This window comes from Hylobates moloch, unplaced genomic scaffold, assembly GCF_009828535.3.
Source record: "Hylobates moloch isolate HMO894 unplaced genomic scaffold, HMol_V3 SCAFFOLD_13, whole genome shotgun sequence".
In the NCBI taxonomy this organism is placed as follows: domain Eukaryota; kingdom Metazoa; phylum Chordata; class Mammalia; order Primates; family Hylobatidae; genus Hylobates; species Hylobates moloch.
Window position 1 is genome coordinate 24,970,263 of NW_026652288.1, and position 13,346 is coordinate 24,983,608.

Genomic DNA, 13,346 nt, shown 5'->3' on the forward strand with positions numbered 1-13,346 from the left:
GGCCCCTGAGCTTCTTTGTCGGGAGCCGACAGCGTATGGGGCCTGGGCCCACTGCAGGAAGGTCACTAAGGCTGGCTCATGGCAGCTTGGGGTGGGGGGAGACAAAGAGCCTGAAACGGAAAAAACAGACCCGACTTCATCTCCTGGCTGTGAAGCGGAAGCCAGCCACAGTGCTCACGCCGCGGGTCCTCAGCCCGGGAGGCCACTCCCTTCCCTCGTGACAGGGGGGTCCTGGGCTGGTTTTGGGCTGGCCCCGGGCGCCCAGGACAGCTCTGTCCTCGGTGGTTCTGTCCCGGGTGACAGAGACGCCCACTAGCTAGGCCCGGGAGCACCGGGGGAGGGAGGCAGGAGGGCCGCCGTGGGTGCGGGCCTGGCGCCGGGCTCAGCCCGCGGGGGCCGCGTGGGCGGGGACGGGGCGTCTGTCGCGGGCACCTGTGCGCGTGGGCGGGCGCTCACTCGCCAGCGCTTTGTTCGTGACCGGCCTTTTAAGGGCTGTCTCACCCATGTTGTCTGGCTCTGCCTCCCTGTTTCCTTTCCGTCCTCTCTCCCACCACAGCCAGCTCCCCACCTTTTTCGCGGGGGCCCCCTCCAGCCTGTCCGGGGCCTCCCCGCTCCCAGGCCAGGGCTTCCCCCTCCTCCCAGACCTCGTCGCTCTGCCCAGCGAGGCCCCGGGCTCCCAGCAGGGGGCGTCTGCCCGCGATCAGGTGGCGGCCTGGGGGCGGCCTGGCGGTCCCGGCGGACCCTGGCGCGGCGGGGCTCCGGGGCTCGCGGTGGCGCTGGGAACCACTGTGTCAACCCTGCGGCTAGGGCGGGGAGTGGAGGACCCCCGGGCTGGCTTTCGGACCTGGACTTGGGGCTCCCGACTGCATTTTCTCCCCAGACCGCTTTAGAACCTCAAACGTTTCCTACTTGGGACCCTCCATGGCATTTAATTACTTTTACGGATAATTATTTATTCATTAGAATATTAGAAAATCAGAGTTGAAAGGCTTTGCAGAGATCATTGAGTACTTGTTCAGCACTTAAATTTTGCAGAAAGCTGAGACCTGGGGGGTGGAGTGACTTAAGGCCTGAGCTGAGATGAGCTTTTCAGGGATCCGGATGCCCCAGCAAGCTCCCTCTCCGCTGCACCACTACTGTTATTTCTCGATGTGACCCCCTTCCTAATTTCCCAGGCCCCCAGGCTCCCCAAAACAGGACGATTTTTCCTTATGCAGTTTCCAACTGGCTTCTTTCTGGAATTTTCTCCCTGACAGACTCTGCGCATGCCCACTTGAGTGATCACACACACACACACACACACACACACACACACACACACACACACTCACTTTCCAGCCTGGCCGGGCCGCCTCGGAATGCGGCACTTGTCGTGAGTCAGGGAGGGTCAGCTGCTCTCTCAGTACGGCCTATGCAGCCCAACTGCTCCTGGCCCAGGCCCAGGGTCACCACCAGGGCCAGGTGGTTGTGTCCTTCCAGTGTGGCCCTGACGGGCCCGAACATGACCCTAGTGCATCTCAGGACCTGGGGGCAGGGTAGGCCAGGGTGCTTCTAACACTCGCCTCTTAGTCTGAGCTATACTCAGCCAGAGGCCACCCAAGTTCTCTTTAAAATGAACTCAAATCTCCATGACCAGGCTGTAGCCAGGTTTACCTCAGAGGGCAGTCACTGGCCTGAAAAGGGGCCCTAGGCTGAGAGTAGAGAGGGGTTTTGTGCTGACCCTAATCCGGTCTCTTACCAGTTGCATAATCTTGGGTAAGTAATTTAACCTTTCTGAAGCTTCAGTCTCCCCATCTGAAAAATGGGGATAATAAGAGTCTTCCAGGCTGGGTGCAGTGGCTCATGGCTGTAATCCCAGCACTTTGGAAGGCCAAAGTGGGCGGATCACCTGAGATCAGGAGTCCGAGACCAGCCTGGCCAACATGGCGAAACCGTGTCTCTACTAAAATTACAAAAATTAACCGGGCGTGGTGGTGGGCGTCTGTAATCCCAGCTACTCAGGAGGCTGAGGCAGGAGAATCGCTTGAACCTGGGAGGTGGAGGTTGCAGTAAGCCAAGATCGTGCCACTGCACTCCAGCCTGGGCAACAGAGTGAATGAGACGCTGTCTCAAAAAAAAAAAAAGTCTTCCTCCCGTGATCACACATGGGGCATAATACACAGCAGAGCTTCTGAAACTTTCATATACATGGGAAGCATGAGGCCCTCTTTAAAATGCAGATTCTGATCCAGCAGGTCTTCAGTGGAGCCTGGAATTCTGCATTTCTAAATTCCTGGGTGCTGCCAACGCTGCTGGTCTATGGACCACTATGAGTAGCGAGGAGAGGGAATGCCCAATACAGTCAATACTCGGAAAGCCACATCGCCACTGCCACCTGAATCATCATCATTATGGCATTAATGCTGGCAGGGGCAGGAGCAGACCCAAGACAAGCACAGGCCTGTCGGGTGTTGGCTCCTGTCCCTATCACTCATCTCATCATCTCCTGTCTTCCTGATTCTTTCTCCTGGCTGTACTTTCAGCACATGCTCAGGCTACAAGAAACGCTGCCTTAAAAAGTCTGCTTTTGCTGTACAGGAGCTAATAAAAGGGGTTCCAGGGGAGCATCCCCTGAAAAGAGACCTGGAATAAGGGGAACTGAAAGGAGACCACGGCCGAGCCACATCCTCTCCGAGGCCTTAGTCTCCTTCCTCATCTGAATCAACCAGCTGAGCATGTGTTCTGTGTCAGCTGACTGCTGGAACCGTGACCGAGCCTCCACACCCTGATTAAGCCACTGCCCGTTGCACACTGGCAGAGCCTAGGCCACTGCCTACCCCGCTAGGTAACATCTCACCAATTTCAGCTTCCAGGCAGTGCAGTGGCCTTCAGGGATCCTACCAGCTCTGATCCCTGCCAGAATCTATACTTCCTGGATAGCCAGGGCCACACAGGAGTATACCAAGGCCAAAGTTTGTGTTTTTTTTTTGTTTTCTTTTTGAGATGGAGTCTCACTCTATTGCCCAGGCTGGAGTGCTGTGGCGCAATCTTGGCTTACTGCAACCTCCACCTCCCGGGTTTAAGTGATTCTCCTGTCTCAGACTCCCGAGTAGCTGGGACTACAGGCATGCACCACCAAGCTCGGCTAATTTTTTTTTTTGTATTTTTAGTAGAGATAAGGTTTCACTGCGTTGGCCTGGCTGGTCTCGAACTCCCGACCGCAAGTCATCTGCCCGCCTGGGCCTCCCAAAGTGCCAGGATTACCAGCATGAGCCACTGCGCCCAGCCTCAAAGCCAAATTTTGGAGGTCAAGGAGACTTAAAGAGTTTTTGCCCACCATACTCAGCACTAAGATTCTAAGGAAGATTCACCTGTCTGAAAGTCCCAGACCCAGGAATCATCCTTGACAGCATCTCTCCCTCACCTCTCATGTTCCTAGCATTTGTCCCCTCCCTTCATCTCTGTTGCCATCCTGCTCATCAGCCCCTCCGATGCCATCCTACTTCCCAGCTCCTCCATTCTATCCCAGGATCCAGATGACATAGTGAGCTTTTCAAATTGCAAAGCTGATTACATCACACACACTGCCCACCCCCCGCCTCCCCGCCCCCCAGCCCCGGCAGCCACCTTGAAGGCCTGGCCTGTCTGCCCCAGCACTTTCCACACCCTTCTCCTTTGCTCTCTCCACTCTAGCCTTGTGACATCTATCAGTTCCCTGGGTGCCCTGCTCCCTCCCACCTGGGAACCTTCTTCCCTATTCTCACTCTCTCCCTCTACCCCTCACCCAGTGGACTCCCTGGCCCTTCAGCTCGGGCTGGACAGCCCAGGCCAACTCAGGTTCTTCCTTGCAGTTCCCCTGGACATGTTTCACTTCCCTTAGAGCGCTTATCTCCACGTGTAATCTCATCTTTTTAAGCATGGATTTCTCATTAATGTCTGTCTCTCCAGCTGACTGTGAGGTCCTTGAGGGCAAGAACCACGTTTTTGTTCATAACAGTTTCCTTAGTCCCTGGTATGGATCCTAGCACACCCTGAATGGGTGTTTTAAGAAACACCTGTTGACTGACCGATGCAGGAGCCCCTGAGAACAGCTAGAAATGGAAGTAGGGAAATCCCAAAGTGAAAACAAACCCTCAAGGCCAGAGAACAGCTTTGGGGCTATGGCTCTATGCTGCAGGGCAGGAAGGAATGCCATGACCCTGAGTAGCAGCTCGGCAGGAGTCATGGTGGGGTCCTGGGAAGCAAAGTCAACTGCAGTCAGCCCATAGGAACCACCACATTTGGAAGGGCAGGGCTGATGGGTTCTCTCACACACCTGGCATTGTTAATGGGAAGGATGGTGTCTTCTCCCTTTCCTCATCTGTTTCACTCCTCTCAGGCCCTTCCCACTCCCGGGAAGTATCAGAATACGTGCAAGAGGCCCAGACAGTTCAGGACCCATCTCCGCACCAAGCCCCATTCCAGGACAGCGGAAAATAGTAGAAAGGCACGAGACCAGGATTGAATGAGCCCTGGATCTGCCACTTAAGGGTTGGGCACCATGAGCAAGTCACATCATCACTTTAAGCCTCGATATTTTTCTCCTGAAAATGAGGATAATCATATCTCTTGAATAAGATTGTTTGGTAGAGGAGTAAATAAAACAACTAATACAGATTCCCTCTGTAGTGTTCTGCACATAGTGGGAGCATCATACATATTTGTTGAATAACAAATGAATAAAAGCTTCTTAATAAGTTTGGAAATTTGTATTCTGGAAATGTTCTCTATCCTGCACGAACATTAGGTTGGATCCATGTAAAATACGTTACGCCAATTAATCAATTTACTCATTCCATCATACACGCTTGGAAGGAAGACTTTTTGAAATTAAAATGCACATATGCAAAACAACCTGGCAGGGCCCTGGGAGGATCAAATGTGATAATGTATGAGAAAGCGCTTTGTAAACTGTGAAGCCCTGTACAAATGCTAGTTGTCCTCATTACTAACATGTTTACAGCTCGGTTGGCCCTGAAATTGCTGGCTTAACCTGAAAGAGAAAAGTGGGCAACTTTCCAGGCTTCCAGGGTTAGGCCAAAAAGTCCCCAGATGAAGAGGCCTGGGCTGGGCAGTACACAGAATACCCTCACCCAGCCCTCTCCCCACGCCACTGTCACAACCAAATTTCCAGTCGAGTCAGCCCAACTAGGGTGGGCCCAGGACCTCTGCACTCAGAGAGGCAAACAGGGCATCTGTTGCCCTTGAGTGCCCAGGCCAGGGGCTACAAATACAGCAATCCCCAGGAGCTGCAGGGCACATGGGAGAGTAAGCAGGCCAGGTAGAGCTGCAGAAAACTAAGGCCCATAACCAGCCACAGAAGGCGATGGAGGGACCGCCATTATCCCAGTCTAGCAATCGTTGGCGTTATGAAAGCCCGCTGTTGCCAGATCTAGCTTTTTTTTTTTTTTTTCATGAGAAGCCAAACTGCAGATTTTTATGTGAAATTTTTTGATTTTTAAATACTGGCAACTAATTTTTTAAATGTTTAAAACACTCTATGGGCCAAATAAAACATATGTGCAGGCTGCATCCAGCCAGTAGCCTCCAGGCCACAGCCTTGGCAAGCAGACCTTTAGCCACGACCCGACAAATCCCTCAGGATTTGCTCCATCCTTCCTGGGACCTGCTGGAGACCCAAGTCCCTGACTCTCAGGGTATGCTGGTGGGTCCAGAAGAGGCTGCCCCTGGTGCTGAGGACTCACCCGCTTCTGCAGGGGCTCCTCGGCCCTCCTTGGGGGTGCAGCAGCCATTTTCCACTGCTCTTGAGGCTTCAGGCAGGGTCTCAGCTGCACCCTCTCCCTCTGCTGGGGCCCCGCCCTTCTGCCCCCCAGCAGGGCTCCCCTCCTCTGGCTGGGGCTCACTCCGCTTCTCCAAGTCCCCATTGGGTAATAGCTCTGAGGGGCCTGAGTCCTGGGCCATGGATGGGGACTTGGAGATCACCACAGGGTCCTTTGGCGTGTCACTGCTTTCCACCTGCAAATGTAAGAAAGATACACAAGAGGAGGGTTAGATCAGTGGGCTTAGCCTGTTTTGGATCATTGACCACTCTGAAATTCTAGAGAAGATTATGCAGTTTCCGTCCAGAAACTGTGTTCACATAAACCTTCATGCAAACAGATATGTTCACAATTTTGCTTTCAACATCAAAGGATTCCTGGGCTTGACCCCTTGAAATCATGAGTCTGTGGACTCCAGCTTAAGAAACAGGAAAAGAATCCAAGCACATCTGCCAGCCTGGTTGCACTTCTCAAGGGATCTGCTCCCCAACCCCACCGCCATTCACTGAGGTTACATAGGACGTCCAAGCCTTCTCCACAGCCCGTGTTAAAAAAGAAATGCTCTGGCCAGGCGTGGTGGCTCACACCTGTAATCCCAGCACTTCGGGAGGCTGAGGCAGGTGGATCACTTGAGGTCAGGAGTTTAAGACCAGCCTAACCAACATGGAGAAACCCCATCTCTACTAAAAATACAAAGTTAGTTGGGGATGGTGGTGCGTGCCTGTAATCCCAGGTACTCGGGAGGGTGAGGCAGGAGAACCGCTTGAACCTGGGAGGCAGAGGTTGCAGTGAGCTGAGATCACGCCATTGCACTCCAGCCTTGCGACACAGCAAGACTCCGTCTCAAAAAAAAAAGAAAAAAAAAAAAAGAAATGCTCCTTGTGCCACCTATAATCCAATAAGAACCCCCCCTCCCCCAGAAGATTCCAGTGCCACCAGATCAAGTCTGGGACTCAGGCTGGTCTAACTTCTGTGGTCAGTGCCCTCCCAGCTTTCCTCTTGGTCTCTTGAGGCATGAGAGTTGAAGGAGGACCCCCAAAAAAGCATTCTGTGGGCTCATAGCCTAGCACAGCCTTCTCCCCTGGCCTGGGCCGCCCCAGATTCTTTCAGGCACTCAGACCCGGAAGAGCCAAGGCTCTGGCAAACAATTTTCAGGCTCTGCAACAACTCTTCCTGAGCACTGGGGTCTCTCATTCTCCCTTCAAGGGAAATCATTTCTTTATCCCCTAGAGTCTAAGAACTGAACTCGCTAAGGTTCCAGGTAATAAAAATCAAATAAAGAATAATCCTGGCTGTCTGTGTGTGTCACTGCGCAGTGGACAAAGCTCCTCACTTCCTACCTCCTCAGAGTTTCTCAGCCTCTCTGGGAAGCAGGTGAGGAACCTGAGACTCTCTGGAATTTTGTGATTTGCTCCAGGTCACAGGCTTTGCAAGGACAAAGCAAGAGCAGGAGAGCTGGGTGCCTGCTGTGTGCTCTGCTGTGTGTATATATTCAGTCCTCAGCCATCCAGAGGCAAGTGGGCCAGGACATCTCAAGAAGAATGGAGGTGTCCAGCATGGGACAGGAACAGGCAGGGGTCCCCACGGCTCGGCACTCTGCCACACCCACAGGCACCAGGCTGCACTCAGCAACTCTGCCGCGCTGGCTCCGTATGCGGAACACCTACCCAGTAGAAAGGCAGCATCAGCTCAGCAAGCCTCAGATAAGGAAGGCACTGCTCTCAGCACCTCAGTTTCCCCACCTGTCAGGTGGAGATGACTGGTCTAGACCAATGGAGATTTTGTCTTTCTTGTCTTTTTTTTTCTACTTATGAAAGTCAGACACATATATCATAAAAAAATCAAACTATAGCCAGGCGTGGTGGCTCACGCCTATAACCCTAGCACTTGGGAGGCTGAGGCGGGCTCCGTCGCATATCACCTGAGGTCAGGAGTTTGAGACCAGCCTGGCCAACATGGCAAAACGCTGTCTCTACTAAAAATTAGCTGGGCATGGTGGCGCATGGAGGCTGAGGCAGGAGAACACTTGAACCAGAGGTGTGACTGAAATGCCCACTGCACTAGCCCTGGCAAAGACGACTCACAGAAAAAAAAAAAAAATCAAACTATACAAAAAAAGGAAAATTAAAAGGTTAAACTCTATTCACTCCTATCCCCAACACTCCCTAACTACCCATTATTAAATTCATGACATCCTTTCAGATTTTTTCTATCAGACAATCATGTGTTTACATGTTTATACCAGATCCAGAAATGTTTTTTTCCAAAAGGGTATCATACTAGTCGTAATGTTCTGCAACTTGCTTTTTCACTTAACAAGCAGAGTGGGCATCCCTCCATCCCAGTGCAGATGGATCTGGATGCTCCAAAATGTATGCATGCCGTTCCCTGATGGTGGGCATTTGGGCTGATTTGCTTTTCGCTGCAGTGAACACCCTTGCACTTACAGCTCTGTACAGCTGCGTGTTTCCATGGGACGGAGTTCCAGAAGTGGTCAGGCCGGGTGAAAGGGCCTGTCCAGCTAAATGTGCAGAGATACTGCCCAATTCCCTCCAGAGTTTCCCACCACTCGAGTGCACAGCCTGAGACAGCACTGGGTCCCCAGCCCCTCCCCTGCAAAGCCCTATTTCCAAGGCTGCTTTCGCTCTAACGGTCTAGGACTTGAACTCTGAACCCACTGTTATTCGGCGAGGAACCCCCAGAGGTGGCAATTAGGGACAAGGGCCTTGGGAAAACAAAAACAAAAACAAAACCAGAGTCTTCTCAGGTATGCTTTCCTCCCTGGACGGGGACCTGGGCACAGGGAGCAGCCAGAGGGGGAGCAGAAGGAACTGCAGGGCCTGCCAAGCTCCTTTCCTGCTGTGCAGGGCAGCTGGGCAGGCCGGCTTCCAGGAGGGAAGCACCCACAGAAAGCTGCATGTGTGTACTCCTCAGCAGTTGGAGGCAGAGGGCTGCAACGAGAGGAAGAGGAGGTGACTGGTAAAAGCGAGAAGTCCTCCGCTGCGCTTGGGGGCTTGGGCTGATGCCAGCAGAGCCAGGAAGGCCAAATCCAGGAAGGAAAGTGGAACAGCAGACCCCTGCCTATCGCCCCTGCCTCCATCCTGTGTGTCAAGACCCTCCCCAGAACTCAGAACACCTCTCCTCCCTCCCTGCTTAAGCAAAGAGGGCATTTCCAGCCTAGAATGGTCCTCCCTGGTGTAAACCCTGTCACCCTTCAAGGCTCGGTCATGAGCCCCAGCAGCCTGAAGAATGGAGTGTACCCCTGCACTGCAGCCATCTTCTGGGGTCCAGCTGTTCCAGGTACCCCAAAGCCCCCAACATGGCACTACCACGGAGGTGTGCGTGGGGTCCTGCCTGGCCAACTTGAGCTAAGAAGCTTAGGTCAGAGCCAGACTTTTTCATGGCTGCATCTTCCTTTCTTCTATCATTTGCTGCCCTGCAGACACCTCAGATTGGGGCAGGCTCTGAGCCCTGCAAAGCTGCTGGAGGCAACTCCACTGTCACTCACTTCCTGCCTGGGACCACATGGCCTCCTCTCATGCTGGGACTCACTTCCTGTTGACTGCTGGCTCCGTAGCATAGAGACCTATGAGGGCCGGCTCTGAGGCCCAACACAGCCCCAGGCTCCCGACCAACCCAGTCATTCATGCACACGAATAAGCCCTGCCCTGGCCTTGCCCACAGACCCCAGTCTGCAACAGCACCAGATGCGCCATTCTCCCAGAGATGCCCCCAAAGCCATGTGGGAGCCGGGCATGCTGGGCAGATGATGGGCGAGTGGGGCATGTTGCACATTTCCAGCCCCAGGTTAGCTCACCCGCTGAAATCCCCACTCCCGCATCTGGTCCACACCGTCCTCTGCCCAACCATTCCCCTCCTGCTCACCTGCTCTCTTGGGTTCTGGATGAGACGATTCAGCCAAAGTTCTGGGATTGGCGGGGGGCAATGACTTCTGCCACGCTCAATCCTTGATTCATCCTACCCATCAAGAACTCCCTCAAGCTAAGTGTGGCCCCTCAATGGGGCTCTCTGGGGCTCAGGGTAACCAGCAGAACAAAACCATCCAGAGGAAGGAACAAGGTCCCAGTCAAATGGCCTGAAGCAACTGTCCAAGTCTCTGGGGAAGAGCTGGGTGCTCACTGAAGGAGCCATCCCTGGTGACAAGGGCAGAAACCTCAGCCTGGAAGCCCAGGAGGGAGGGGTACCCCAGCCAGGCCTGGCCTCTTCTGCCCCCAACTCCATGTCCTCCTCCCAGCCACTCTCCTCCCCTCCTTTCCCCTGTCTCCACAGCTTGTTGACCTCTGGAGGGCAAAGACTTTGCTCAATTCGGCTAGACTTAGCAGGGAGTGGGGCACCTGACAGGTGCTCAGACAATATTCACAATTGATTTTTGAATGGCAAAGATAAGGCTAAAAGTGAGAACCTCCTGCACTCAAGCTATAGGGAGTTTCAGCTTTGCTGCCATGTCTGTTAAACAATCTGCTTTTGTTTCCTTTTATTTTGACAGTCATCTTGAAAGAGACACAGCACACCCCCGAGATACTCATGTTGCCCATTATCTGGGAGAAGGCTGGGTTGGGGGTGCCGACCATCCTAGAAGGCACCACCAGCAGGTGCAGCTGCAGGTGACAATTTCAGAACGGGAAAAGCCGCAGTAAGTACCCGTCACTTCTCCCGTGTGGGGCCAGATGGGGGCCACAGGAGGGTCGTGAATCTAGTATCATTCTAGGTTTCAGTACGGCTTGGTCCTGTCACCCACTGACCACCTACCCACACCCAGTATGCCTCACTTTGGGTCTTCAAATCCTGCCCACCACTTCCTGGGGTCCCTCCGAGTTTGCCAACCTTCGCTTTCCTTCTGGGCAGAACCCCCACCTTGCCTCCGGCTTTTCCTCTGTCCTCTCCTGTGAGCAGCTTTTTGAGGCAGGTTAAGGCCGTAGTTCTCAACTGGGGCGATTTTGCTACCTCCCCACCAGGACATTTTGGCATGTGTGTGAAGACGTTTTTGGCTGCCACATGGTTAGGGTGAGGTGCTGGCATCTAGTAAGTAGAGGCTAGGGAAGCTGCTAAACACCCCACCAGAGGACCCCCCCGCCCCAACAGAGATTTAGTCTAGACAAAATGGCAATAATGTCTTTGAAAAACCCTGGGCTGAGGGTAGGGGCAAGGACAGGGACTGTCTTTATCTAAGGAACGCTTTTTTTTTTTTTGAGATAGAGTTTCGCTCTTGTTGCCCAGGCTGGAGCGCAGTGGCGCAATCTCGGCTCACTACAACCTCCGCCTCCTGGGTTCAAGCGATTCTCCTGCCTCAGCCTCCCAAGTAGCTGGGATTACAGGTGTCTGCTACCACACTTGGCTAACTTTTTGTATTTTTGGTAAAAATGGGGTTTCACCATGTTGTCCAGGCTGGATTCAAACTCCTGACCTCAGGTGATCCGCCCACCTCAGCCTCCCAAAATGCTGAGATTACAGGCATGAGCCACCATGCCTGGCTTAAGAAACACTTTTTTTGGCCAGGCGTGGTGGCTCACGTCTGTAATCCCAGCACTTTGGGAGGCTGAGGCAGGTAGATCACGAGGTCAGCAGATTGAGACCATCCTGGCTAACATGGTGAAATCCCGGTCTCCACTAAAAATACAAAAAATTTGCCAGGCGTGGTGGCAGGCGCCTGTAGTTCCAGCTGCTGGGGAGGCTGAGGCAGGAGAATGGTGTGAACCCAGGAGGCAGAGCTTGCAGTGAGCCAAGATCGCGCCACTGCACTCCAGCCTGGGCGACAGAGGGAGATGGAGTCTCGCTCTGTCGCCCAGGCTGGAGTGCAGTGGCGTTATCTCAGCTCACTGACACCATGCCTGGCTAACTTTTGTATTTTTAGTAGAGACGGGATTTCACCATCTTGGCCAGACTGGTCTTGAACTTCTGACTTCGTGATCCACCCACCTCGGCCTCCCAAAGTGCTGGGATTACAGGCATGAGCCACTGTGCCTGGCCTAGAAACACTTTTTTAAACTTTTAAAAAACTGGGGTAAAACATACATAACATTTACCATTTTAACCATTTTCAAGTGTACTTTAAGTACACTCTCATGGTTATACAACCTTTACCCCCATCCATCTCCAGAACTTTTCCACGATCCCAAAAAGAAACTGTCTCCATTCAACACTAACTTCCCAGTCGCCTCTCCCCCAGTCACCACTCTTCTACTTTCTGTCTTCTAAGGAGCATTTTAAAGTCTGGGTGTGGAAGGATCTGGACCCCTCAGCCCCCCGTAGTTGGCAGGTGTGGACAGCTGCTGGCCCAGCCTCGCCCTGAAGGGTGGGGGTGAACCCACCGCAGCTGTCACTCCTGTCCCAGCCGATGCATGCCACGTTTGTTTACAAAGCGCTTTCTCACCCAATCTCCTTACACCTCATACCTCTGAATCTAATTATCTGTTTACTGTGGCCTCCCTCCTCGACTGTGAGCCTTGCCTTATTTAACTTTTTTTTTTTTTTTTTGAGACCGAGTCTCGCTCTGTTGCCCACGTGAGTGCAGTGGCGTGACCTTGGCTCACTGCAACCTCCACCTCCCGGATTCAAGCGACTCTCCTGCCTCAGCCTCCCGAGTAGCTGGGATTACAGGCGCCTGCCACCATGCCTGGCTAATTTTCGTATTTTTAGAGGTGGGGTTTCTCCATGTTGGCCAGGCTGGTCTCAAACTCTTGACCCCAGGTGATCCATCCACCTCCCAGTGCTGGGATTACAGGGGTGAGCCACCGCACCCGGCCGATCTTCTTTAACTTTGTAGGCCTCTCCACCTACGGCTCTCTAGCATCCCACACAGGACTGGGCATACATATGCTTATAAAATTAGTAAATATAATTTTCACGGGGATCCTAGGGGAGCTGGAACGATACTCGCTTTTCTGAGGTCTGCCTTGGGTCACACGCCTCTGAGCAGTAAAGCTTCCAGGATGGCCCAGGTACAGGCGAGGCATTTGAAGGCCGACTCCCGCTCTGGGTTGAGTCTCAGAAAAGCGCAAGCTCACAAACACCCCCAGGGTTCGGAGAAGGCAGAGGCGGCAGTGCAGTGCCCAAGAAAGGCCGGGCAGAGGCTGCTGGCCCTCCCCTGAGCAGCGCTCAACTCAAGCAAAAGCCAGAGGCAAGGCAAGGAGGAGCCCTCTGCTGTGGCCTGCCCAGCCAGAACCAATTCCCCAGCCCTGCCGCCGCCTCCTCTTCCCCCTTTGCCCAAAGTCTGGGCCAGACCCAGACCTCCTGCCCCTCCTTCACTCCAGGCAAAGCCTTGCCTCCCAGGGTGGGGCAATGTCTGAAACTCCCAATATGGGGAGGCGATTTTTCTTTTTCTTTTTTTTAAGAGACAGGATATCACTTTGTCACTCAGATTGGAGTGCGGTGGCACGATCACGGCTCACTGTGGCCCTGAATTCCTGGGCTCAAGCAATCTTCCCGCCTCAGTTTCACTAGTACCAGGGACTACAGGTGCCTGCCACCACACCTAACTTTTTATTTTTACGGAAGTAATTACAAAAAAAATTTTTTTTGAGACAAGGT

The 13,346-nt window shown here is 53.3% G+C and overlaps 1 protein-coding gene across 3 annotated transcripts in view; it reads right to left on the reverse strand.

Moving 5' to 3' along the window:
• Positions 1 to 13,346, reverse strand: part of DNMT3A (DNA methyltransferase 3 alpha) — a 115,219-nt gene that overhangs the window by 49,551 nt on the left and 52,322 nt on the right. For 2 of the 3 annotated variants that reach the window (XM_032172415.2, XM_058426148.1), the window contains exon 4: positions 5,724 to 5,994. In XM_032172415.2, coding sequence (XP_032028306.1) covers positions 5,724 to 5,994 — 271 coding nt within the window. Of the gene's footprint in view, positions 1 to 5,723; positions 5,995 to 13,346 lie in introns of those variants that run through there. The other variant, XM_032172421.2, reaches the window with a different exon arrangement.